General features: G+C 37.8%; 1 protein-coding gene and 1 long non-coding RNA gene across 2 annotated transcripts in view; one reads left to right on the top strand and one right to left on the bottom strand.

Moving 5' to 3' along the window:
- The window catches only part of GPR149 (G protein-coupled receptor 149), a 37,989-nt gene extending 12,739 nt beyond the window's left edge, over positions 1-25,250 (bottom strand). Inside the window, exons 1-3 of the mRNA XM_063307885.1 lie at positions 24,300-25,250; positions 21,901-22,093; positions 11,655-12,106 (exon numbers count right to left, since the gene is read on the bottom strand). Coding sequence (XP_063163955.1) covers positions 11,655-12,106; positions 21,901-22,093; positions 24,300-25,250 — 1,596 coding nt within the window. The remainder of the gene's footprint in view (positions 1-11,654; positions 12,107-21,900; positions 22,094-24,299) is intronic.
- LOC134499731 (uncharacterized) overlaps positions 1-27,858 on the top strand; it is a 296,249-nt gene that overhangs the window by 148,658 nt on the left and 119,733 nt on the right. The window lies entirely within an intron of this gene.

The raw sequence follows: 27,858 nt of genomic DNA, 5'->3' as shown, positions 1-27,858 counted from the left end.
TCTCCTCTGGTCACTCTGTTACCAGTTGTTCTAGACCACCATTATTTAAGGTAAGAAATAATTGTGGTCAGAGGTCAGAGAGAATCATTATGTCAACATGGATTAGGTGCCTTCCAGGGCATCATGGCAATAGTTCATGTATCTGTTGAGTTGGGAAGGTAGGAGAAAAACCCTAGAATTTAAATCCTGGAGCACAGACCTCTGTATGTAGGTATTTTTCATCTGGAGAAAATTACTTTCTTTTTCTTTTTACCAGAAATCTCCACATAACCTACTCAGAGACTTGAATGTTCTTTTGGAGAAAATCAGTTTTGTGATTTACATCTGCTTATAGCTATGTTCCCCTCAAGGCCTGCTCTCTATTGTTGTTGTTGTTTTCATTCCATTAAAGGTGTCTGCACTTTCCAGAAGTGGAACTAATCACTGATTCCTACCATGAAGTAATTAAGGCTTTGGAAACTGAAACAGAGAGTCTCATAAATCCTCCAGAATTCAGTAATAAACAGCTCTATTTCTTGGTAAGAAGACATTGTTAGAATAAAAAAGGATTCCTTATTTTTGTTGTCGTCAGGGCTGTTGTTAGAAAACAGTGGGCAAATATAACTACCTGACATGAGGACCTCCTGTTTTAGTACTACTGTTGATGTGGGAGCATAAGATATGAAGAAACTATACTAAGTGGACAAGTTTCAAAGAATCAGTACTTTTGCTTAGAGATGACTAATCTTCTTTCTCAGAAGCAGCTTTCTGGACTAGTCTTTTCTAAATCTGATACTCCCTAGATGTTCTGAAATGCAACTCTCTTGATTCCTCTGCCTCTCTTTGACATTTCCTCAAAATGCCCAGAATTGCTCCTTAGTGTGTTACTTTAACTACCGTCCCCACCCCCAGGAGTGAAATATGTTTGGAAAAAAGAACTGAACTGCAGTCAATCACCATTTTGTTTTCTAAGATTATTTATTGGTTTTTGTGGGGCCCGAGGCATTGCTGAAAATAAAGATGATGCTGAAGGCTAGTGCTTTGCAGCATTTCAGTGCTCAATTTAGTTTGTTAAATTAAAATATATATTTTTTAAAAAATAATAGCCAAGTGGATGGGGAACCTAAGGACACCAAAGAAGGAGGTACCTGTTAGGAAGCTTCTGTGCTACCTGCAGTCCAATGGTTTATAAAGTCTTTCAGGGACAAATTTTTGTTTCTTATGTTGGCTGTTGCTAGAGATAAGGATGAAATTGTTTGGTCCTCATTTTAATACAAAGTGCCCTATTTCACAGTTCCTGAACTAATATGCAAGCTAAAATGCCATTGTCTTTCCATTTTTGTTCTGTCTGCAGTGTGGTTTGCAGATCCAGACGTGTGTACCAAAATATGTACAAATACATCCATTTTACATGTAAAATGACAAACGTTAGGGGAAGAGCTCTCTAGAAATGCATATTTTTGAAAAAAATATTTATCATATGATTTTTTATGAATTCAAACATTCAATATGAATAACACATATTAAAGATACGAAAACAATATGAATGAACTTGCTCTTAAAAATATGACTACTATAGGTAGTAAAACATAGAATTATTGCTGTTTTTTTTAAGTAGACAAAATGCTTCTGGGTTATTATATCTTTGATGACTTTTTAAAATGCTGGATATAGTCCAATGAATTTAAATTATTTGTTATCTTTAATAATTATTTGATGATCCATTGGGAGACATAGTAGTTGCTGGGCGTTGGGCAACATATAAATTAAATTATTATTATTATTATTATTATTATTATTTATTGAACATAGGAAAGCAAGCAATCATGTATAAGTAAATGTAATAAACAAATCAGATGGTTGCTTTCATTCTTTTTTTTTTCCTTGCCACCAGAACTGTGAACAAAATTAGATGGATCTGCAACTTCGCCATTTGAAACCTTGAGATGAAATATATTGGATTATGTGCGTAGATTTTTTTCCTAATTATTAATATGTGGGCTTCAGTCTACATATTTTTCAGTGCTCTAAGGAGTAGTGTGTTTCCTGTCCTTGCATAAAACAAAGAGTTCTGCACAGAACTCCTTGCCATGCTTACCAATCTGAGTGATTTGACTTCAGGTAAAAGTCTGCTGAAGATTAATTTATGAAAATGAGTATGGCACACTGAAAGATCGCCCAAAAGGCCAAAGACAGCCCTGTTCACTCCACAGTAAGAATAGCTGAATTTCTGATCAAGCCTTGTTGTTGCCAAAGCTCTACTTAAATGAAGAATCACTATAGTATAATAAAGCTGCTCTGAGGGAGTAGAGTACAAGGCCCAATCAAGGCCTAATGTATATGCACTGGATGAGTTTTCCCATTAGAGAAAAATGCTGCTGAACAATCATGAGAGGAGCACTAACAGCATCAATTTTGCAAGTTCAAGATGACCCCGAGAGAAGGTGGAACAAAAAGCTGGTAACACTGCCCATTTCTTAGTGAAAGCTGGCACTGCTTAATCCAGCACTGAGAAAGGGATGCACAATACCCCATACAAGATGCAGAATGCTTAATCTAAGATTTGGTAGTCCCTTAAACAGGGGAGTTCCAGGCAGGAGGCAAGTGGGCAACTAACCCCAGACAAGTCATCTGTTCTCCACCATTCCCTATCAATGAACTTCTTGAAGCAAGCATGAAGTACAGTATTATTTTAGTTTCAAAAATCTAACACATGAAATGTTACCATGCAGAAATCCATTTGCTGCCTCTGCCTCCACCCAAATAATATATATAAATAATTTAAAAAAAAATCCCTTCTGACCCCTATGGGTGGTACAGTATGTGTCTTCCTCAACCTGGGTCCTCTACCAGCGGCCTGGGAGTTTGAGGGTTCTGTGGAGTATCTTAGCATCTATCTATCTATCTATCTATCTATCTATCTATCTATCTATCTATCTATCTATCTATCTATCTATCTATCTATCTCTGTCACTGCCCTTCAACCAGGAAAAAAGAGATAACTAAAAATATTCTCATCCTCTGATTTTTTTTGTGGTCCTTTTTAGAATAGCTGCATTATGCTGAAGGAGTGGGCCACTTCAGTGCAAAGAATTCAGCAAGCACCTGCAGCTTTTGGAGTTAGTGCTGAACAAGGTGTAGTCCTGGTCCTTTCGACTTAACTGAGGACACATATAGGTCTTTTTGACCAAAATATGGTTCTGCAGTCCATTTTATAGAAGGCAAATTGGTGAGGCTAGTAAGAAATAACTTGCCTGGCTCCCTAAGGAGAAGGGAAAAGTGAAGCTTGAGCCTCAAATGCCAACTCACATATTTCTGCTTCTAACACGCAACAAAACATACACACACAGAAAACTCATAGAGATGCAGGAGACCATATTTTCAAACAAAACTCTGAGCTGCAGACAGCCCCTTTTTAATTTTCTAGGAAGGACTGTGAGGACTGTGAGGATCAGGGCCTTATTAGAAGAATAAAATAAGATGCTGGATGCTAGTGCTTTGTTTTGTGATATGCCAGCTTCCCATTCATTTATTTTTCCATATATTATTTGTTTGTGAAAATATCAGAGGGCTGGAGAACATAGTATGCACCAAAGGCAATGTCCCTGATACATGGGAAAGTATCGGCTACATGGGGTCCCTGATGCATGGGATACATGGGTGTTATTTTGAGGATCCCATGCCATACAAAGAAACATGAACATCCTCTGCAATAATTTATGGATGGATGGATGGATGGATGGATGGATGGAGGATGGATGGATGGAAGGAAGGAAGGAAGGAAGGAAGGAAGGAAGACAATCTTCCTGTTGGACGCATATTTTCAGCATGTAAAAATGAACTGGTGCATGCGTATCAGCACAGCACAAGATTTCTGCTTGCATGTGATTGCTTGATTTGCCTGCAGAGGAGAGAGGGAGAGAGAGAGACAGACAGACAGATATTGGCCTGGAAGGCAATAGGACAGGGACAATTGAAATAGTCCAGTATTTGCTGTAACCTTAGAAATATATGGATTTAGTTTTAAATAATGAAACATAATAGTCATTGAAACTACAAGGAAAGATGTGGGAAAATAGAAGGAGAAGGGAGTATTAGGTATGGTCACCACCTCGAATTATTTATAAAAATAATAAAGGCAAGATAAAAAATAAAATAAAAAAGGAGCAGAAGCAGAAAATACATAGAAGCAGAACAAATGGACAAACAAACAAAACTACATACTGTAGCTCTGGACCATATGGAAATAGTCCTTACTATTTCTATATAAAAGACATTTATATAGATGAAGGTATTCCATTAGAATTTATTTTGTGGGTACAAGTAAAAAATGGAAAACAAGTATTTTTCAAAACTCTTTGCTGCTTCGTCACACTGTATTAAATAGCACTGATATAAAAAAAGATTCCTGTCACTTTTCCATTGCTTTCTTATAATAAATCTGGCAGCCCATAACAAAAGTTGAATTACTATATTGTGCTGCAATATGTCACCATATCCTGAGGAAAATGGACAATAATTAATTATTAGGACAATGTAATTATTTAGATTTCCTCAAAAACTTTTAGATAAAATGAGTAATTAAATAGGCATTTCCACCACAAATAGTAAGAGGTACTTAGTTGGTCACAACCCTTTTGACACATTCTAGAAATACTTTGATTAATATAATGCAATATGAAGAGGATGTAGTACTGTCTATGAGTGATTCTGTCAATCAGTTCTTGATTATTTGCTGAAATACAATAGTTTTTAAAGGAATTTTACACCATGAAGAGGTTCAAGTTGATTCATCAAATTTAAATTTGAAATCTTCCTGTACTTCTTTCTTCAAGACTTTCATGATACCCTAGTGGGCTTAATTAAATGTCATTATGCCAAGCTCTTGATGAAGTTCCTTTGATTTTGAATGACATGGATCTATACCATTCTCAAAATACATTTGAAGTTTGAGATGTATGGAATATTTGAGAATTAGAACTAGTTCCAGCTTCAATTTCAGCTTTGATTGCAATATTAGAAAGAGACAATGCTATCAGCTTGACATAAATTACACTGCCTACTTATACCGCATTATTGTTGTTGTTATTTTATTGAATTGCTTTTCTCATTTACCCGGTAGAAAAGCAAACAATCTTTGGACACAACTGTGTATTTTTAATCTATGTGCTCTATTGAAAATCATGCCCTTGAATGTGTTGCAATGAACTGTTAATTAGAATTCTTTAAAGAAAAACCACAGGATAGCATTTGTGATGTCACTAAAAGGGGAACAGTTTGCTTCCCTCCATGATATAGAAAGAACAACATTCACTAGAAAACAGAAAATGTTGATAAGGAAATTTTCACATACTATACTTTTTACTAGAGTAATAAATCAGTCATTAATAAAACCAATATATTCCATCTATTTTTCCATAGCCTCTGAAGTACAGAAGTCATTTCTAATTATTGCCAACTGGCAGGGTCCAGGAGGAGGGCCTTCTGTGCTGTTTGCACCCCACCCTTGGGAATAAGTTACCCCCAGAGGCAAGACAGCCCCCACTTTCCTGGCCTTCAGGAATGGGGCTAAAACCTGGTTATGCCACCTTACTTGGGGTGGGAGGGGGGATAGCCAGGCATGGAGGTGGTTAGCACCATGGTGGTGCCAATGGTAAGATCTTGATCTGCCATCTTGTACTTATATTTTATATTTTATATTTGTATTTTTATATTTATATTTATATATATTTATACTTATATGTACATTGTATTTTTTAGTAATATGTTACTTTTATTATTTGTAAACCACCCAGAGTTGTTGTATATAAGTTGGGCGGTCGAGAAGTTCAATAAAATAAATAAATAAATAAACAATTTGCTTTCGTGTTTGCCTTTCACCTGGTTTGTTCAGGAAAAATATGGCAGGCCAGCAGCTAGTCCTGGATCCAGGACATAATAGATCTTATGAACAGAATTCTTGAACTTCAGACACCACAGTGGAAGAGGGCATTATGTCAGTGACCTGAATTATGCTTTGGAAAGAATCAAAATCAGAGACATGATAAAATAATAAACAGTAAGGCAAGGGGAAGCAGAAGGACAGACAGGTAGGCTAAAGATCTGACTCCAAAATGATAAATTTCACCTCTAAGGCAAAATAAGTTATAGCTGCCACTGAACTATACTGGCTCTTGCTGATGTCAAATCTAGCATTTCAAAAGAGTGTTGCAATTGGAATATCTATCTATCTATCTCACTTTTTTGACAGTGTCATGATCTTTCTGGATCAGGAGGGACTAACAATGGTAATTCATGCTCTTGTCAGCTCATGGTCTGATTGCAACTCAATCTGTCTGGGGCTACCCTAAATCATTTAGAATCTATGTAATGGTTTGCCTTGAAATGGGAGAGAGAAAGACACTCTAGTAGAATAACCTAGATACTGAAGGAACCAGATTGGTTGTCAGCTGGCTTCTGGGTCTAATTCAATGTGCTGACCAAATTCATAAAGCCTTTTATGACTCCATTCCTTATTACCTTGGGGACTATGTCTTCCAGATAGAATCTGTCTACCCCATATGTGCTGTCCAATAAACCTCTCCCCTTGACATATTTAGGGCCAGGCACTCAGAAGCAGTCCTCCACAGTGGTATCCCCCTCACTCTAAAATAGCCTGTACCCTGAGATTAGAATTGTCCCTTCCCTATTGTCATTCTAGAAGGCCATTAAGACTATACATTTCTAAAGAGCTTTCAGTTTATGAGACCACTTAATTGAAGGTAAGTGTGTCTATGCAGTGGAAGGGGGGTGGGGGGTGGGGGAGGATATTATGGTATAATACTGTTTTTGTTGTAATTTTAATGGTTGTATTATTATTATGGATATAAGCTACCAAGAATGCTATGATTATTTGCTGTTATTTCTGCGACTGCCTCTCACTAAGAGTATCTGCCCATCCCACCAGATCAGATAGGGTAGGCACACTCCAGGTCCCTTCCCTGAAATCCTGCCACCTAGTGGGACTTTTCCTAGGCTGCTCCTACCTTATGGAACAGCCTCCCCCTGGCAATTTGGCAGGCCACCACTCTTTTAGCCTTTCAGAAGGCCATCAAGCCTTGGCTTTTTACCCAGATGCTGGGACAGAATAGATAAAAGGAATGAGGATATTTGGAGCCAGCTGTGGGGTATCCCAAGGGGATGATTAAGGTGCCAGGTTTTTCTTTTCGTTTTATGGTTTTATGGTCATATTTTATAGTTATTTGGTTTTACTGCTGTTTTGAGCCACCCAGAGTTGTTTAAGATGGGCGGCTATGCAAATCTTTTAAATAAATAAATAAAATAAATAAAATGAGTACTTACGTGGCATACAAATTATGGTGCATAAATATCATAGTTTTTATATAAGAAATTGTACTGCAGTGGAACCAGCCTTTAATTCAGTGGAGAAGGGAGGGCAGAGAAATGACAACATGAAGCCCCAAAACTGTTTTCTAATTATTCATATGAAATTGGCTTATACTGAAGCACAGTTACTTTGGTCTCTCTGTTGCAGATAGGCAATCCAGTAACATCAGTACGTTTTGGACTACAGTTATGACACTTTCTTGTAATAGACTATACTGGTTGGAATTGGTAGAAACTGATGTCCTGGAGGACATTTGTACATCAGAATCCAAAGACTTACTTAGGTGATAATATTTATAGCAATATGGGTTTAAGTACAGAATCTAGTACAATTCATTCCAAGAACATTTGCATAGAATTGTGCTTTTAAGTGGGAGGGCCACAACTATGCAACAGGGCACATTGATTGTAGCAAGTGGTGTGATCTTGGAACAAAAGCAAAGAAACCAATAGCATGGGTGTCGTGGCTTGTTTGACTGTTTGTGAGTCTTCTCGGCTGCTATTTTTACATCATTTTTGTTGTTTTTAACTCTGGTTGTTTTTTTAAATTGGTTTTAAAACAACAGATATTCATTTTGCTTTCCTTAGGAGGAGGAGCGTTGAGCCCAATGTCTGTTCCCAAAAAGTGTTTAGTCTTTAGTTCTTCATCAATAATTTTTAACAGCAAAATAACTCACTAAGTACATTGCATATAATATTTTTGCTCAGTATGGTGAGTTCTGGTTTCTCTCTTTCCTTTGTTAGGAGAAAACAAAATTTGCATTAGTTCTTTCAATATTTAACTTGAGCAAAACAAACAAATTATCTCCCCTGGTCCCATATTTTTATCTGTCCGGAAACCTTTTTTGCTTCTGTATCTAGTACAGATCAGTGAAAGTTGAATGGTTTCTTCTTTGTGTGAGATGCCCCTCTCAATGGCAGCTGCATAGAAGCCATATTTATCCTGTGAGAGAAACCCAGGTGATTGTGCAGATGAGGGGGCCTGTTGCCTGGGAAAGAATCTGTCCTTACCTTGTGCTTACTGTATATATCTCACACCTGCAGATCTAGCTTTCTGATTACTTTACAGAATAATGGCTTTTATAAGATGTCAGGTGTGAAGGTTGTAGAACATGACTGCAATTGGTCCAACTGACAACTGGGGCCATTTCTGACCCTCTTAATGCTGGTGTGATGTGATTGCCACTGGGTGTTTAGGCTGTCCACATAGTCTACTGTGCATGGTGGGGATGGAGGTGGAAGAAGGGGCATTTCTTGTGTGTGTGTGTGTGTGGGTGTGTGTGTGTGTTGGGGAGATAATTTTGATTCTCATTCCATACGTGTTTACCTTGGTTTCATTTCAGTGAGACAGCTCTGCAGGCCAATTTTGTCTTTTTGGGGGTGGGTGGAGTGGTGATAGTTTTGCTTCTTTCTCTCCTGCTTTCACACTCACTGTGTGTATTTGGAGCTTGTTTATTTGAAAGCGTTTCTTAATACGATCAGTTTTCCTTCTGTGAAACAGATGGTTTCAAATGTTCAGCCTTGCAGTTTGCCTTCAGTATTTATACAATAAGGAGTCCAAACTCAAAGAAACAGAAGAAGTAACCTCAGAGGGCTCACTTTTTATGTGGAGTAATGCAAATCTGCACAATAGAAAATCATAAGCAGCTAAAGACTGCACTCATGCATAGACTGTACAAAATGTTAATTTGTAAATTAACATCTCCTTGGGGGAGATGGGCGGTGACAGAAATTTGAAATATAAACAAACAAACAAACTATGGTTAACAAACCACAGTGTCCATGTTCCCATAACATACTAGACTAAGACAAACAAACCTGTGTCTTAACATACTGTATGTATGTAATGAACGTGTGTTCACTCACATGCGCAAGCAGTTAGGTTTTGTCACTGTAGTATGCAAACTATGACTTAATATTTTGTTCAACCTCAGCTAAAGAGAAAGTAGCATTTATTCATTTGTACAGCAAAAAATTATTGCCAGATGCTACTGTATAGCCATGGGTAAGAATTCAGAAAATTACCAGGATAGTACACTATGGTCTTTCCATTATAGACAAAAGCTAAAAAAAAATGGCTTCTAATAGTTGTCGATATTTACAGGACTGCCACAGTGTTTGAACAGCCACAGCAGTGAGACAAAATAGCTCAAGGCACTCAGAACATAACTGCATTTAAGTATCATCATGTAAATCAAATAAAGGTCAGCCTGAACAAGAGTATTATTGTCAAATGGATGAAACTGAGCCATCACATTTTTAGTTTAAATTATGGGACAGTGTCCAACCATATAAACCAAAATAATTTCTACTGAAACCTGGGGCTGAAATGATTTAGTGGATAATACAGCTCTTTAAGCATGAGCATGTGTGTGCCCATTTAAAAAATTACTGCCATAGTACATGTTAAAGAAATGGAAACTGAAAAAAAATTGTTGCACTATTTGGAGTGATCTTGTTCAGTGTACTCTATTCTGCCACTGTACTTATTTTTCCAAGCTACAGTCTACAGTCTACCTTGTTCATCCTCATTGCTTATTTTAAAGACTGTCCTCTTTATTGTTCCCCACAGCAGGAATGCACAGTTGTTGTTGTTTTTTTAGATTGAAGGTAGCATTTGACTTTGGAGTGCAGAAATAGAGCCAGGACTGGGTGATGCCTGGGGTCAAGGCAAATATTAAAATTGATTTAATTTAAACTGGAAATCAATTAAATAGAGAGTTCCAGCCACTTGGACTATAGCCTGAAGGCTTATACATCCAGTCACACTCTTGGCTCAAAATTAATTTGGACAGGACCAAGTCTCAAAGAGTGAATGGTACAGGCGAACATTTATAGGCACTGGTGCAAATGTTTACTACTTTTAAACATGATGGGTTGAGGTGAATACCAACTCTACAAATGCCACTTTCTCTATGCCAGCCAGGAAACTCTGTGACAGACCAGGAGCCAAATCTTGCTCCAAAGGGGCATTAGCTTTGCTAATATGTCTACCCACCCTGGCACCCACCAGTGTTCTTCCCAGGAGAGGCTAAGTTTGCTAATCAACTATGCCAACATGTCTGGCCATCCAATAAACCCAACCATGAGAAGCAGCAAAGCCACACCATTAGGGCAAGTTAATAGGAGACTTGAGAGTCTTGCCAAGCCTCTTGAGAGTCTTGCCAAGCTTGGCACCCCAAGTGAAAATAAAAGTAGAAGTGGAAACATACTTTTTAAATAATATTTGGAAGGTTTTATTTTTAAATTGGAGTCACCTTCTGTATTGGTTCAGCATAACTTCTCTACAGGTTCTTCACTGGAGCACATGGAAGCTGCTTTGCTGCCATTTCCTTACCCATGCTACCTCTGCCTTAAAAGAGGTACAAAGGAAATATCTTTTAAAAATCACTGGAGTGGAAGTATTCAGTCCAAACTTGGCAAAGACAGTGTGCTGTAAAGGATATACCATTCCTGGTATTGTTATAGTATTCTTCTAAATAATGAAGCAGCTGCAGGTGTTTTGATGCTTCTCATTATAGCTGTAGATATTTATTTTTTCTGAATCAGGTGCAGAAACTTGAAGATGCTTGAGTTAAACATTTGGCCTCTCAAACCACACATTCAGATTAAATCATGCCTTCTTTGAATCCTATCTTAAATTTGAATGAAATCAGAAATAATTCATATAGAACTACTCTCTCAATTTGAATCTTAACTGCCAAAATAGATTACAGACCTATCCTATCTGCAATGTAGCTAAACTAATGTATCTGTGGTTTACTACTACTTTCCAGTGAAATACATAGGAATGCATTTTACTATGCTGAAGTATATTCCCTTGACTGAGTTGTAATTTAGGACATGGTTATGTTTCTTACAAACCTGAGCAGCAGGTTGACTGTCATCACTTGGAAGGTTTAGAACCAACAACACTGTGAAGTTCTCAACACTTATTACACTTGCAAACAAATCAGGTGTGTGTGTGTGCAACATTTTGCTGCCAACAACACTTTCCCTTTGAATGGCACACTCCCCAAAGTAGCCAGGGTCAGGACAAAGAAGTGGGTATTGTCAAGGACAATAACTAAATTTGATTGCTTTGCATATAAGCTGTATGAAATTAAGTAAATATAATTGTTATGATTATTCCTCATTTACTTAATAGCATCCTCCTTTTGTTTCATTTTAAAAATTGTACTTTAGTGGAAAGTTTTGAAAGTTCTCTGAGGTCACACTCATGGATGTTAAGGGGGCCTCAAGTTGTGAACCTTGGATATGAAATAGTTCAGTACTAAATAACACACTACCTGTCGAGGTGTCCTTTCCGACTTACTTCTGCACCACTCCCAGTCGGAGAGTTCTGGTTTCCGTCCCTCCTCATGAGACAACCGTCTTTCTGGTCCTTCAAAAAAAGTTCCCTTTTCAATATTCCTGATCTCTTCTTTTTTATATGACATTTTATCAGAAATTAGGCAGTCTATTAATTTATCCCTGTTCAAGTCTTTCCTGGGGTCTGTGCTGTCCATGGTTTTGCAATCCGGGACATTTTTAAGTATGGAGCTGTCCACCAGGGAAACTGTGCTGAACTCTATTTTGCTGCTTTCCCTTTGAGTTCCTTTTGCATTGTCACAATCACAGTTGAGCAAGTTGTGGTAGGATATTGAGTTGCCGCCATCACTGTGGTGGTTGTCATGGGATATCTTATAGATTCCATAACCTTGTTGAAATGACAAATTGAATTCAAAGCCTCTTCTTTTGGCTAAATAAAGAAAGTAAATGCATTAAAATAGCTAGAAACAGGAAGGGAAATGCAAATGACAGCTAATAGTATTTTTAAAAAGTACACCATATTTTGATAATTGGGTTAGCAGTGCATTTATCATAACATGTGTTTTTAAAACATTAAACAACAAAATAGAAAATAGATGAAGGTACATGAAAATATATGAAGCCAAATTCACAGGCTGTGTTTGCACAACATACTTAACTGGTGCATGGAGGAAGTTAGTATATTGTGTAAAGACCATAATCCAATTAGCATCAGACTTAGAGGAAATTAGTTTTAGCTGTAAACAGCCCTTGGTTCATTACTGTACAAACTGGAACAAAAGTTAACAGAAGGCTAACCCTATCTTTCTGTTGCTGGCAAGGAGATAAAAGTTTAGAGTGGTTGTTCTAAGGAATTCTGTCTTTCTTACTTTTTTCATTCCCCTACAGCCTCATAGAGGGATGGGAAAAAAAGGGGTGGGTTGGGTGAGCCTTCCCCAACTCTCCAGTGGCAGAAATCTTGACCAGGCCAACATACATACATACATACATACATACATTCATCTTTATATATTAATGCTTAAAAAAAATTAAAAACAGCAGGAAGTGATTATCTCCCAGACAGTGTGGCAATTGGGCAACTGTATAAAAAAGCTGTTCTTCATTTTATCATGTGCAGTGGATGCACAGGGGGAAATCAGTCACACAGTGATTAAGTGAATTCAATGAGCCTTATTCTAGTAAATGTGTTTAGAATGGTACTAAATGTAGTAAAAGATATTTTGCACATACATTTATGTCTTAAAGACAGAAGTATCATGGCACATGGAATGTAAAATAAACATTTCTTAGGACAAGTATGCAATGATTTCCCAGATATTAGAAAATAGTTTTTATTTTGCTTCTCTTAGGAATACAGCCTTTGAAAGACTGTGAAATTTACATGGCAAGTACATTTAATGACCTTATTGTGACAGAAATAAAATGTAAATAAATTCTAATTTGACTTGGAGCTGGTATTTAAAATGATACCCTGAAAAAGGAAATATTCCTATAAATGCGTTAATCTTTTAAAATTGTCTGTATATTATTTTGTTGGTTTAACGCTTCACCCTTCAACTTATCTGCAGGACTTGGATATAGTTTTATTCCAGTGGGGAACAATGTGTACTATTATTTTAGTACCATAATGTTAAAGCTTGTAAAACACACACACACACACACACACACACACACAAACACACACTGGTGATACCAGTACTGAAAAGAGGAATTTCTCATACTACAAGAACACATAACATTGGTACATGGGATGGTGTGAAGCAAATGCAACTTGAAATTGTTGAAGTGGAAATGAAGCATATTAAACTGGATGCTTTAAGAATACGTAAACATAAGTGGTATGGAATGAGCCACTTTAAATCTTATTTATTTGTTTGTTTGTTTGTTTGTTTGATTTTTATAGCCGCCCATCTCAACAAGTGACTCTGGGCAGCTTACAACAATAAAACCATAAAACAATTAAAACAATTATAATTAAAGCAGTTAACATATAAAATAAATACAAAATAAATATATATGGCTGCCAAGTGAGCAATGCATAGATATTAATACAGCCAAGAGATGGGACCATCCACACCATATAATTGCATACTATGCTATTCAGGAGTGAGACTATACAAAGGAATTGAGTGGCAATAATACTAAAAAATAGCACCACTAAGGATGTGCTTGGTTATGACTCAATAAATGATAGAGTCATATCTATCAGAATTTGTCTATAGCCAACAAATGTGTAGACAAGTATTTGTCCCCACTACAAATGCAATAGTGGAAGATGTTGATATGACAAACTGCAAAGGAAAGGAAGTGATACTATAAAGGGTGACTGCAGTGCAAACATTGGAGAACTGGAGGAACTGAGAATCATAGGAAGATTTGGAGAAATACAATAATGTAGGGGATGTGTCAGTAAGATTGTATGAAAAAAATTGTTTATTGCCAACCCCTTCTTCAAGTAACGTAAATGCAGACTATATATACAGTAGTACATGGACATTACTGGATGTACAACAGCAGAATCAAACCAACTGTATAATTAGAAAAAGACAGAGACATGCAATCCAGCGCAATCCAGGCAGCCAAGACAGTTTCAGATGCAAACTGTGGAAGAGACCATAAATATATTGGTTAAATTTAAAATAACAAGGAAAGAAAAATGAGAGAAAAGTAAAAAAAAAATCACAGGAGTTCACAGGAAATCACAGAAAAATTATATCTAGATAGGAATATTATCTAATCACAAAAGAGATCTAATAAAATCAAAGAAGGTTGAAGGAATATGGAATCAAATGGAATTACAGAATGACAGAAACCATTTTCAGAATATGTTCAGGAACCAGTCAGGTAAGATAGAAAGTAAACCAGCTGCCAGATAAGAAAACACTGGGTCAGGTTAATACATATTTGCATTGATTAAAGTTGCAGGAGAAGAGGCAGTTAAAGTGATGACAGTTCTCTGTCAACAAATATAAAACAAGATTTTGTAGCCTAAAGATTGTAAAAAAATGGTGAATATACTCATACTGACCAGGTTGACTAATTTCTCATGCAAGTAAATTCAACTACAGATTTTACAAAGAAGATGTTTACAAAGATTTTTACAAATAAGAGAAATCAGATTATTCTCTTTGTCTCTGATTATTCTTCTGAGGAATCTTTACAATGAACAAGAATTCACTGTAGAAATCAAATGTGGAGATGATTCAGAATAGGAAAAGGAACAAGACAATGATGCAGGTTGTTCCCATACATGTTTAATATATGTTTAATATCTTTAATAGCAAATACATTAAAAGATTGGCCATTCTCCTCTTTTGATTCAAGGTAAGAATTTGAGATATCAGGACATTGTCAGGAGAGAGAGAGAGAGCATTCACAATGAAAATATGCATAGTGAAAATACTGGGTTAGGGTTAAATGTTAAGAAAATTAATGTATCAACCAACAGGTTTCATGAAATTATAATTAATGGTGAAGAATTTAAAGTGATAGTTTTGTTTCCTTGGGCTCAGGAATAGATAAACAAGGTCAGTGTGCTGTAGGATAAAGAGTAATCCAAATGAGGAAGGCAATGATAGTGTCATGAAGGAAAAGGATAGTTCTATGACAACAAAGATCAGAACAATTACAAGTATAGTCTTTCCCAGTGGTAATACTTGGCTGTGAAAGTTGCCTTTGAGAAAGAAAGAGAAAGAAGATAATTGCCATCAGATTATACATCTGGAAATAATTACTAAGAGGATCATGGACTTTAAGAAGAACTAATCAATCCTTGCAGTCCCAAAATGTATTAAGAACACCGTTCGACGTTTGGAGAAAGGTTTAGTTTCTGTGGAAGCTAAAGCTTGGTTTTTACTCATCAACTTTTGATTAAAATTAATTTTATTTCCTATAGGCCTGATCCTTTGGCCCTCAGGGACCACTTTAAATCAATGTGGCTTAAGAAAGCTAGTGATAAAATCAATTTATTGGGTGTTTCAATAGAGAACCTCTGCTCCTTAGGCTTTGAAAATGCCAAATGAGCTCTCAAGCAATGGATATTATTATTATTATTATTATTATTATTATTATTATTATTATTATTAAAATTTATTGGCAGCCCAACTCCAGGGGACACAGACCGTCAATCTAATTCAGGGTTTCCCAAACTGCGAGGCGTACCTCCCGTGCAAAGAACCTTTTTGTTACATTGTTACAATAAACCCACCTTTCCCAACATTTCATTGTATTGTTTTCATTATTCATTTGTATTCATTTTGGTGTTTGGATTTTTAGGGGAGGTGTGTGCTTTAAGATTACACTAAAGGGAGGTACAATGGCAAAAAGTTTAGGAATCCCTGATCTAATCTAAGCCTAGTGTCTAGTCCTCTAGTTCAGGAGATTCTTCCAAACAGGGCTTGCACCAGCCTCCTATTTATCATCTATTACAATATCAAAATGATGTAGGCATTTTATCTTAGCCAGGCTAGACGCACTGCCTTCATCAGTCCTCTCTGGACACTCTGAGAATACTCCAGTGCACCAGCAGCCATGCCCCTGTGGAGATGGTTCATTAGAGTCTTTGAGCTGTGTGTCCTCTGTTGTTTCCCTTACACTCTAGGATGACTGTCATGCACCCCATCCTGAAGTCATTTGGGGGCATAGAGCACGGCTTTTATTTGTCGGTCCCCTTATCCAATAAGAACCCAAATATATCCTCCCAGGTTGCCCAGTTTTGTGTCTCTGCATGTGCTGTTTGTTTTACTTGTAGTCTGACTTCAATCAATCAATCAATCAATCAATCAATCAATCAAACCTTTATTGGCATTATAAGTTTGACTTACTTACTTTCTGGTATTTTATGTTATGTTATTCTATTCTATCATTATTGCACTTTTATCCCTGTACTTTTATATTCTATATTTCATTCTTATTTCTTGTTATTTATCTTATATCTATATATCCTTGCCAATTGATCTATATGTATATTTATATTCACTTACTTTTTAGGTTTTATATTGTTGCTTTCTGGCCTTATGGCTGTAATAAGGCTATTTGATTTCAACCCTGGGCCCAAGAAAGACTGATTCCTCCCTTGAGGTGATGATCAGAAGCTCATATACGGGGTGTGTGATATAAGTGGATGATGGACTAGAACGGGGTTATCTATGTTTGGAAATATGGGAGAAGTAGAAAAATGGGAAGACAATTGATAAAGTGGATAGATAGGATCAAAGAAATCATAGGATTCTTCTTGGAAGAACTTCAAGATGTTGAACATTTGTCCATGCAGTTGTCAGGAATCAGGTTGACTTACTGGCACCTAACTAACATGTAGCTCATCAAACTGAATGTCTCCAATGTCTCTATTTTTTTCTGATTTTTTTTTTGGTTGTTTGTTGTGCAATTGGTTTGGGATTCAACTTCTGCTACATTTTTATCTGTCTGATAAGTTTTAATTGAATTCTTCGTATTTGTTTTATGTAGTGATTCAGGAAGAACAGTGAACATAAAAGCCATCTCTTCAGAATTAAGAGTAAAAGCTATCAACTGGAGTTGCATCTATGCTTGAGTCCCAGAGCTGGACCTATAGTTTCATATGCATAGTTTCTGATGTTAAAGTGGGACATATGCAATTATTACTAATAACAGTATTAGTTTATGGCTGATCTCTCATTTTCCTCCTCCATGGAAAAAATAAGGAAAAAAAAATCTCAGTGCTACAACATCTTAATCCAGAGAGCAAATGAGAAGCCTTCTACTAAGGAGCTCATAAAAACTTCTGTTAATCCAGCTGCTTAAAATATTATTTTATATAATCAGTTTGGTGTAGTGGTTAAGGCATTAGGCTAGAAACCAGGAGACCATGAGTTCTAGTCCCACCTTAGGCACAAAGCCAACTGGGTGACCTTGGGTCAGTCACTCTCTCTCAGCCCTAGGAAGCAGGCAATGGCAAACCACTTCCAAAATCTTGCCAAGAAAACTGCAGGAGTCAGCACTGACTTGAAAACACACACACACACACTCATATTTAAGGACTTAAACAATGTAAATAGTAAGCTACTTAAGCGTCAGCCTCTAACATTATTTGTATTCATAAGAACGTTTCCAACCTCAAATAGATCCTACACAGTAGGTTTCTAACAAAATCAAAATGACAAGGGACTGCAACAATATTCTGGAGCTGTACCCACCTGCCCAGAAAAAGAAAAGGCTATGTTAAATAGGGAATTGTAGGGTGATTCAGATAGACAAGTTAGACAGAAGGGAAAGGATGTTTTGTGGATAGCTGCACACACTGTAGCAGCCATCTTCTGAGAGCTCCTAATACATGTTCTCAGAATTGCAAATCTGCCCACTTCTGCAAATAAGCTGTGTTCCTTGATTGTACTGATTCTGGAATCAAGGCTTAAATCAGCAGTAGGGATTCTAGTGCCCCCAGATGTTTTCAACTACAATTCTCACAGTCCCTTCTTATTGGCCATCTTAACTGCATCTTATTGGAATTGGATTCCTGAACTCCTAAAGGACACCAGGTTGCCTATTCCTATTGCTGCTTGCTATTCCTATCCTTTGTAACAGGATATGTTAGAAATAAAAAGAAGTTGTAGTTTCCAGCAAAGGTAGTTATAAAAATAAAAGGTTTTAAACCAGTGGGATGTTGGTATTGGACACATTGATTGTACTTTTAACTATTTAATTCTGCAGGCAGCCATAAACATAGGGTAAATATTTTGTTTTTGGGGAGAGGGGAGGAATAACCTTTAGCTTAAACAAAATGAGAGAAAAAGTTCAGGTTTAAATTGTTAGGTAATTGTTGGATTACCATCTGCCACACATTTCCTTCTGCAAATATTTTATCAGAGCCAGAAATATGCAGTAGGTATAACACATTGTCTCTTGAAACTAAGCAAACACAGCTGTTGGGAAGCAGGCTCTAGAAGATCCAGAGGATGCATCTATTCGGAGAAAAAAGATTCTCTCTGTCAAGATCCATTTTGCTTTTGGTGTGAATTGTGAATAAAATTGTGCTTCATAACTCCTGGAATGTACTGTATGTGGGTTGCCTGCGTAGGCAATTGAAAACTTCGACTGGTTTATAATACAGCTGCCAAGGTAATCAGTGGAATTGCTGTTAACTAATGTTACTGTATTTCATCAGTATTTAAAGACCTGGGCTGGCCAGCAGTTTGTTTTAAGGCTGGATAAGAGATTATTTAGACAATAAGGATATAAAAGAAATCTCCCACAAATTTCTCTGAAAACAAAATGACGTGATCTGCCAAATTAGGCCCTGATACAGCACAAATGGCTGTAATGCTGGGAGACTACTAGTGTCTGCAGTTTCTTTGTTCATTTATTTGCTGTGATTTATATGCCACTGAATCCAACAACACTCTATAAGCACCTTATAGAATAATGGAATTATTGGAATAAGAACAATAATATAAAGCATTAAATATAAACCAGACAAGAAGCAATAATAATTAAAACATCATTATTATTATTATTATTATTATTATTATTATTATTATTATTATTATTATTTACTCTCAGTAATCACCAAATCTCTACTGCAAGGTTGAGGACCCCCATTTTACCTGTCCCCAGGTAAAGGCTTTCTGAAATAACCAGATGAACTTATCAGCTTTTCTCAGTGCCAATGGATTAGTGCTGATCTGACCTTGGATGCAACCCTGATCTGGAAGAGAGGGGCAGCAACAAAAAAGGGATGCCATCTTGGTATTTAAAGGTAACCCAGCTTGAAGGATAGGACTCCAAGGGTGTCCTTCCCACTATATCTCATTGGTCAGGCAAAAACCATTTGGAGAAGGCAATTCTACATGTATCCAGCATGGCTCTGACCCATGCAGAACTTTAAAGGTGATAACAAACACCCTGAATTATACTTAGGAGTCAACTTGTAGCCACTTAGTAGGGTCTGTTAGTAGCAGACATGCTCAGGTGAACTGAGACGTGCTTTCAGCCAACTGAATCTCTACATTCTGGACCAGCTGTAGCCTCCTGACTGTCTGCAAGGGCAGACCCAGGTAGATGTTGTTGCAATAGTCCAATCAGGAAATGACCAAGGCAAGATTATCTTAGCTTTGAGTTCCAAAAGTTTATTCCAAGCTTATATGGACATGTATATGGGAAAGTTTCCTACAAAAAGAAGATAGTTGCATCTCAGAAAATTGAATGCAAGAAAAAGATATGGGGGACTGCCAGTAGAACTTGAAGATTTTCTTTAAAATAATTATTTAACTATGATTGACATACTGATGTCTATGTTGTATAGAGTGACTAGATCTCAGTTTGTTTTGCTTTACATTGTATTTTTATGGTTTATTATACTGTGAGCTGCCCAGAGTCAGTTTGTCATCAGGTGGTGCCTAAACTGAATTAAATACATACATACAGAGTGTCCACCACCAATGTAATCCTTGTTTCCAGTTATTTATCTTATGAAACATATCCAAAAAAGGAGATAAAGTTGCACTAGTAGTCAGGAAGGAGCACACTAAAAGTCTAGAAGGGGTGGGGGTGATAGAAATGCTTACTTCGGTGTGTTGTGCATTTTGCCTGGTTTTATGTATAGTACACATTTTTTGCCTGCTTATTTTAATTTTGCAGTCTGTATATGGCATGGATTCTTTGGTCTGCATGTATGTTTGTAGTATGTGCTTATTTTTCTGAGCATTACTTGTTTGCCTTCTATGAAATAAATACATCAATTTTTTTTAGAAATTTGGTTTTTGAGTTCAGGTTCCATAATTTAGTTTAGTTTAGTTTAGTTTAGTTTAGTTTAGTTTAGTTTTATTTAAATTTTACAATTTATATCCTGCCATAAGCATATTTCATTGTATTTGGTTACCCACCCAGGTTTCTTGTTTCTACACTATATTACTTTTGCTTCTGGTACAATGGGTGGTGAAGCAGAAATGAGTAGTTCCCACAGAATGCATGCATGTTATTTTTAGTTGCCTCACTTCATGTTTAGAGGCATTTTCATTTCCCTTCCTTTGTGGACATTTTGTGTTTGGCCCCCCTCACATAGATATCATTTGTTACCACAGTAGGCTCTGAAAATTTCAACTGTGCCCATTAGTCAAAAAATGTTGGGGAAGATATTATAAAATAGAAGAAGCAAGAGGATTCTGCGCCTTGCTAGGATTCTAAACAGGATCCATTTTCAGCTATAGCTTTTTTCCTTCTTCTGCATCATTTAGGAATTTTCAGTCCAGCTAAAATGAATATAAGGCATAGTCCTACCCAACCTATGACCTCATATAATAAGCTGCCAAGGATTTGACATCCCTCCCTCCTTATAACCAGGGTCAGGTAGAAAAATAGCTTTATGTAGACCGTAGAAGACGACCCCCAAGTAAATGAGGCTGTTGGGAGGAAAAGGCTCACTTCATAAGCCACCATAAATAGCTGATGGTCTGATTGGTTAGATGGACTACCTATATGCTTAGAGTCATATAAATAGTTTGGGATTAATGAGCTGAATTACCTGAACAATGGCAACCTGACCCCAGTTCCAAAATGTAACTGAGGGTTAAGGAAATTGCTGTCCTAACAGCCAGGAACCACGCTGAGACAAGGAACTGGTCTCTAATGTTTTATTGCTTGTACATAACAGGAAAATCCTAACAAACTGAAGAAGCGTGGGAAAACCCCAGCCATATAAACCCCAAAGGCTAAGGTGGTCCTGATCGGTGTCTCTTGAAATGGCTGCCCAATTCCTCAGTGCTACGCATGCACTTAACAGCCTGGATGGGAGCCCCCTGCTCGCCATCCTCACTCATGACAATTGCCATGGATAAAACCCTCACATTCTTAGTACATTACAGTGCACAAAAGAACATGCTTATCACATAGAGTGAGACATGGGGAAGGAAAAAAACCACCCTGTGAACCATCATTCACTTTGATGAAAAAGACTGTAAAATCATAGCACCTTTTTTCTTATTTGGCCATATTTCATATAATGGATGCTGAGCTTCTGTCAGCCAGAAGACCACATTTATCTTTCAATGGCACATTGGGGTCTGCATTTTTAAATGGGTCAGATCAGTTCCAAAGTGGATGAGACCTCCAAAGAGAGTGTCCTAGTGAAAAATCTTAAAAGTGATATAAAACTATGGATTTTACAGTGGATCTGCACTGTCTGACAGAAAGGGTTTATAATACCCCTGTGGAAGAGGTGATATAACCTCTCTCCCCATCCTTCCTACTTACCCTTGCTTTCCTCTGATGACACTGTATAGATGCTCTTTCTGCAATTGATGATGCAGCCACAAGGCAGGTGACTCCAGTGCTCCGACAAGACAAACATTGGAGTGATGGTGACAGCTAGCAAAGTTAGCAGGAAGCTGAATATCTCAAAGGAAAGATTTTGAAACCCAACAGTGTACTGAACAACCATTTGTATCTGAAAGAGAGAGGTATGACAAAGAAATTAAACAGCAGTCAGTTGGCTTGAACAGAAATTATAACACATGGTATAAGTTCTTGCTGCGTAGGCTCTCATAAGTTTTTGCTGCGTAGGCTTCCCCTGATTTGAACACTGGCATCTTAGAAAACAAGGACGTGATCCAGACAGAACTCTCCTAAACATGTCTACTCACAGATAAATACCACTCACAAATAAATACCACTGACTTCAGTAGAACTGACTTCTACTTAGCATTGCAATGTATGTCTGCTATACTTTGCAATCTGCTATATGCCTAAAGTAGAAGTGAGCCTTTTCCTCCCAACAGCCTCATTTACTTGGGGGTCGTCTTCTACGGTCTACGTATTATGGTAGGTAGAGCCAAGGCCAAAAGTGGCCAACCTCAAAATTGCACACATTCTGTCATCACACTCAACTTACTCAAACACATCCATGGGCACACATGTCCCTGCTCTGCTCTTTGTAAGGCTAAGGCCCAGTTTTGGACATCCCATGGTCCATGAGGTCCAGGCATGATGGTGAACCTTTTATTTCATTGTCAGGCTCATCTACTACCTTATACAGGTAATTGGTTGATAATATATTTACAGGGCCATTGCAGAATAATGCATGCAACAACAAGCAGTTTCTGCTGTCTGTGAAAAGACATCCAAAGCCATTTGGTCTCTAAGGGATTTGAGATAAAGCAGATAAACATTCCTGTTCTCCTGGAATTTATCTCAGCTGAGCTTTGTGTGTCTTGAATCTTGACAGATGTCAAAAAGCAAATGTTCTAACACAAGTCCCATTTGGGTCTCTCAGAGTGCCAGTTGCTTCAAGTGAGACAATAAATATTGATGCCTGTTCTGTAGCAGAGAAGTAGCTTCAACCCTGAGCTATTAATAAAGGGCCCTTTGAGTTACTGCAGGGAGGGGGAGAGGTACCCTTGATAGATGATTTGCACAGCACTTTCATTATTCAGACTTCATAAATAAAGAAGCAAGTCCTTGCCCCATGGATCTTACAATTTAAATTCCATCAGTAAGGGCAAAGGGAGGATTGCTAGAGGAGGGTTACAAGGGAAGAATGTGAGAAAATGTAGCTCTGAGTACTGGAAGGGGGAGTGTATGTGTTCCTCCGAAGTAAATCCTGTAGTGTTTAATAGGGCTTATTTCCAGGAAAGACTACACAAGATCTTCAGTCTTAGACCAAATTGATGATAAAGTTTGCATCAATGAACCTAGAATTAGAAAATGGCTCTGAAGAAACAAGGGATTCCAAACTATGACTCCCCAAGTGCCAGGCAAAAGTGGGATTCACAAATGCAATGGGGCACTGAATGGGGTGTAAGACGTACATGAACAAAAAAAATCACATGTAAACATTGCCCTGTCTGCAGTCTGTACTTTCATATACATCAAGGCAGTTCTTGGTAATTCTGATTAAAAAAAAAAAAAAAAAGGAAATAGAAAATAAGGAAATACATTCAGTCACTTGTGCAATATTTTTCAATTACATAGCTACAGGCAATTCACCATCAAAAGGTGTGTCTTGCAGCTAATAAACAAAGCCAAGGAAATTTTGGCAGATGCTAAAACAGACAACTTAATGCCGACTGAATTGCCTGGAGCAGAAGACCTTGGCCTATCCCATCTACTTTTTTTCTTGGAATCATTCAGCAAGACATATCTGTGAAATGCTTATGCCAGCATAAAACCAGAGCCATAAAGTAGTCGTCTGGAATCCTGCTTGTATCTGACTATAACCAACACTTTCCACATTTAGCAAAACAAATTTCAATCATCTGAAAAGTAATTAAAACCTTACTCATTTCCTTAAGAATACACTGATATGGGGCCTTGTGCATTTTGTGTTCCTGATCACTAGATAAACCAGTATGAGAAACATAAATTCAATTGAATTCAGGAACGTACCCAACTGTTTGAATAGACAAGAAATACATTTAAACAGCAGCCAAACTGATAGTCAAACAGAATATAAAGATTCAAAGCATATGACACAGTAACTCTTTAAAAAAATCTTGATTAACCAAAGTTTTAAATGCAGGATGCAAGTTTTCAAGTTGGACACAAAACACAGCTTCATTTGCTCTGTTCTGTTGCTCCCCAATTCCAGATATCCCCAGATACTGCTTAACTAAACCTTTAGAGATAAAGAAAAGAAACTTGGGCAGGTTTTTTACCATCATTGGGAGCCAGAGAATGACTTTTGTCAGAGCCAGAATTAGCGAGAAGCGTTTCTGAGCAAATTCCACAGTGATGTTCCGGTTGTTATGTGGCGCATTTCGTGTGCCATACTGGTCCAAGTGACACCGGTCAGCTGGACTTTGTCTGGTTACTGGGTCAGAGTTCTGGCAGAGCTTCAAGGTTTTGTTCACAGTGTCTTCTGAAGGAAGAGATGATATGTGACTGTCAAATGGAGGTACCCCAGGAGAAAAATGTCCTCCAGTGATTTGATGATAATCATCATAAAAGTGCTGTTGCTCATCTGAACACAGCAGCTGATAAATAAGAGGAATGGAGAGCATAATTAGGAGGCAGAAACACAATGAGTAGATTATAAAGAGAAACAAGGTGTATGAACTGGTACAGTCAGTAAAGCATCCCCAAGAAGTGGGAGCATAGGTGCCCCAGCCACATAAAGGCAAAATACAAATTAGCAAACAGACAATCCAGATAGTGACTACAGCCCATATCATGCTCACTGGCTTCTTGGTGGCCCCTTGGCTGGCTCCCATTTTGTTGAGGCTGTAGAAGTTGTAGGAAACTACAAGGGACCCCATCAGGTTGCTGGAGAAGCCCTGAAATAAGTACAGTAGTGCCGAAGTGGTACACAAGGTCTGGGGAAGCATCTCATTCAACCAAGGCTTGAGCATAAAAATTGTTGCTGGTACCACGCTAATCAGATCATCCACACTCAGGGAAGTTGCAAGCATCGAAACAGTACTTTTATTCTGCATTCTCAGGAGGGACACTAATGAATAGATGCCACCCAGCAGGGTTATGAATGTGATGACAAAAATCAAGCAAAAAATAAAAAGGTTCAACGATTTTTGATCTTTGGGTATATCCATAATTCCCTGGTTTGAGTAGCTTGTCCCATTTAGTGAAACATTACTCTGGGTGACTGACATTGTTGCCAGGATGGTTGGGTTAGCTGGGGTAGATGTTACTTTACCTTCTCACAGATTCTTTGTGTTCTCATCCGATGAAAACATTGCTAGCTCCACAGTAGACTGCTCATCTTCTCTACCAAGTTTATTCTTGGACTGTATAGAATTTTTTCCCCTTTCTGGATGCCTGCTTAGGATGCACCCAAGTAATGCCCAGCTCACACTGTTAAAAGAAGCAATAATGTTAAGTCCCAGAGAGCAAAAGATTCCAGGCAAGAAAATAAGCCACAACAATTTCTCCTTTTCTTGTTTCTTTGTTGGTCCTTTATAATCCTCAGAGGTGATCAAGTTTAGCTCTTAAAGTAAAAAGCTGGAAGCCGATGTCAAAAAACGTGCCGTAGGGGAAAGCAAGCAGAATATCAGTCTCACGCTGCCGGCTTAGGAAAAACTATAGCAGAGGGGAGGGGGAAAAAACCACCAGAAGCTCTTTGGTTCAGTCTGCACAATTCAGAGCTGCAGGAGGGAGGAGTCAGATATAAGCAGGATAGCAGAAGAGTAGAAGAAGCATATCATGTAGCAGAGCTGCTTTCAGATTATAAGCAAGGAAGAGTATCTTTGCAAAGCCACACCTTCAGCACTGATGCACAAAGCCAGTGCAAACAGTGATCCAGCCATAAATGTCATCTCTTGCTCCCAGCCTCAGAATACAGCTGTTGCTGCATTTGGGTGACGAAGAGGAGGAAACCCAAAGGCAATAACTTTCAGAGGGGCACTGGGTCAAAGCCAAAGCATTCTTAGTATGTGCTGGGGTTCTAGGACCTCAGGTTGAACATTCCCGTGCTAGAATTTTGGAACAGAAATAATTATAGTTGATGTCAGCATTATCTTTAATTCATTACAACAGGTTCTGAAATCAGAATTGGAGGCAAACTATCTGTTGAGTGGCTGACACTTGGCCTCTTTGACCCCCTAATGTGGCCTCTGTTGCTGCCTCTTGTCACAAAAGGGGAAAGAAAGTAAATGAAGATGGTTTGGGGGTGATCTGGCACAGGAGCAACCTTCCCCAATTTGGCACTCTTCAGCGATGTGGGAACTGCAAATCCCAGAATTCCTACATTGGCTACACATTCTACACAGAATGTCTTTCTGCATTCAATGTATCAGTAGCAATCTCATCATGAAGAGCTCTGGATGCCACATCTTGTTCACAAGCTGCTTCTGCTCACATATGAATGGCTTTGCAACTTTGGGGGTAGCTATGCCTGAAAAACTGGATCAATACAACAAGCTGAATGTTAGCTTATTCTGCTCCAGTTGTATTTGGTTGGGGGTGGTCTCAGACTCTATCAATGTGGCACAGCCCCTAACCCTTTATTCCTCTGGAATGCAGAACAATGCTGTGATGGAAAGAGAGGGCAAGAAAAATGGAAATGATCCAGGCTGAAATGTTTGAGAAGTGTCTGAAGAGTTCTTTTTTTGCCTCTCCATAGTACTCACAGTCTTAAACTTTTTTTTCCATTAAGAGCTAGGCAGGTCCTGAAAGAAGAGAATTAGATTGGTCCTCAAGGTTTTTTGGACCTCCACAGAGAGAGAGACACATATGTACAGTAAATCTCATGTATCAGTTTGATACCACAATACCATGCCGAGAAGGACTCAGGAAGTAAATTGCTACTCAAAAACCACAATAGTGTTTCCAGAAAAGGGAGTTGCAGGTTTATAAATTTCTATTCCCTATAAAGCCTGAAATGAATGGTAGATTTTGGCAGGGTCTTCCAAGAGTTTTATTGGGCTATTTATTTCCTGAATCAGTAGCACCCAGAACAAACCAGGCTGATTAGGGATATCTTATGGATTGTAGTTCTTGCCTGAAGATCTCTCCACTCACCAGTTCATGAGAGACATACTAAATAAAATATTAAAATTCAAATCTATTCCTCAGTCTGAACAATTCATTTCACACACTGTAGAATCTGATGGACAGGCTCTACTCTTAGATAGGCTGAAGCAGCTGCCTCAGACAGCAAGCTGGGGATGTTATGAATGGGAATTCATTATTAGGTTTCTTGATTTATTACTGCAGTGGAAGGAAGAGGATCCTTATTCCAGTTGGATAATATTATGAAAAGCAATTCCCACTTCTAGACGAAATGTAGACAACGTATCCTTCACAATACTATTAACTATGATTTATCGTTAGCACAAAGAACACATGTGGTATGAGAAAATTCTGTGTATGAATTGTTTGGTAATGTGCATGAATATCAAGAAGGAAAATATGACTGAGTTCTTCTGCGGCCTAATTTCAAGGAACCTGTGGTAGTAGACCTAACATGAGTTCCTGTGCTTTGCTCCCCAATAGAGGAAATGCACCACCATAAAAGAGAGCATAGATATGCATACAAATGTATCAACAAAAGTATCAATAATTAGTATGTGTAGATGAAAATTTAGAAACTGTTGATTTAAACAGTCATACAATGTATATTGATACAATGGGGAAAACGAATGAAGTGACCTATGCATTCCTTTGTTTTCTTACCCAAAGGCTAATCTTGAATGGACAGAGCAAGACACTTGCTTTCCCCTCTTACGATCTTTTATTTTTAACTGGGACAGCTCTTCATAT

Source organism: Candoia aspera, chromosome 6, assembly GCF_035149785.1.
Source record: "Candoia aspera isolate rCanAsp1 chromosome 6, rCanAsp1.hap2, whole genome shotgun sequence".
Classification (NCBI taxonomy): domain Eukaryota; kingdom Metazoa; phylum Chordata; class Lepidosauria; order Squamata; family Boidae; genus Candoia; species Candoia aspera.
The sequence above is the reverse complement of the archived record's forward strand: the minus strand, read 5'-3'. Positions and strand labels throughout refer to the sequence as shown.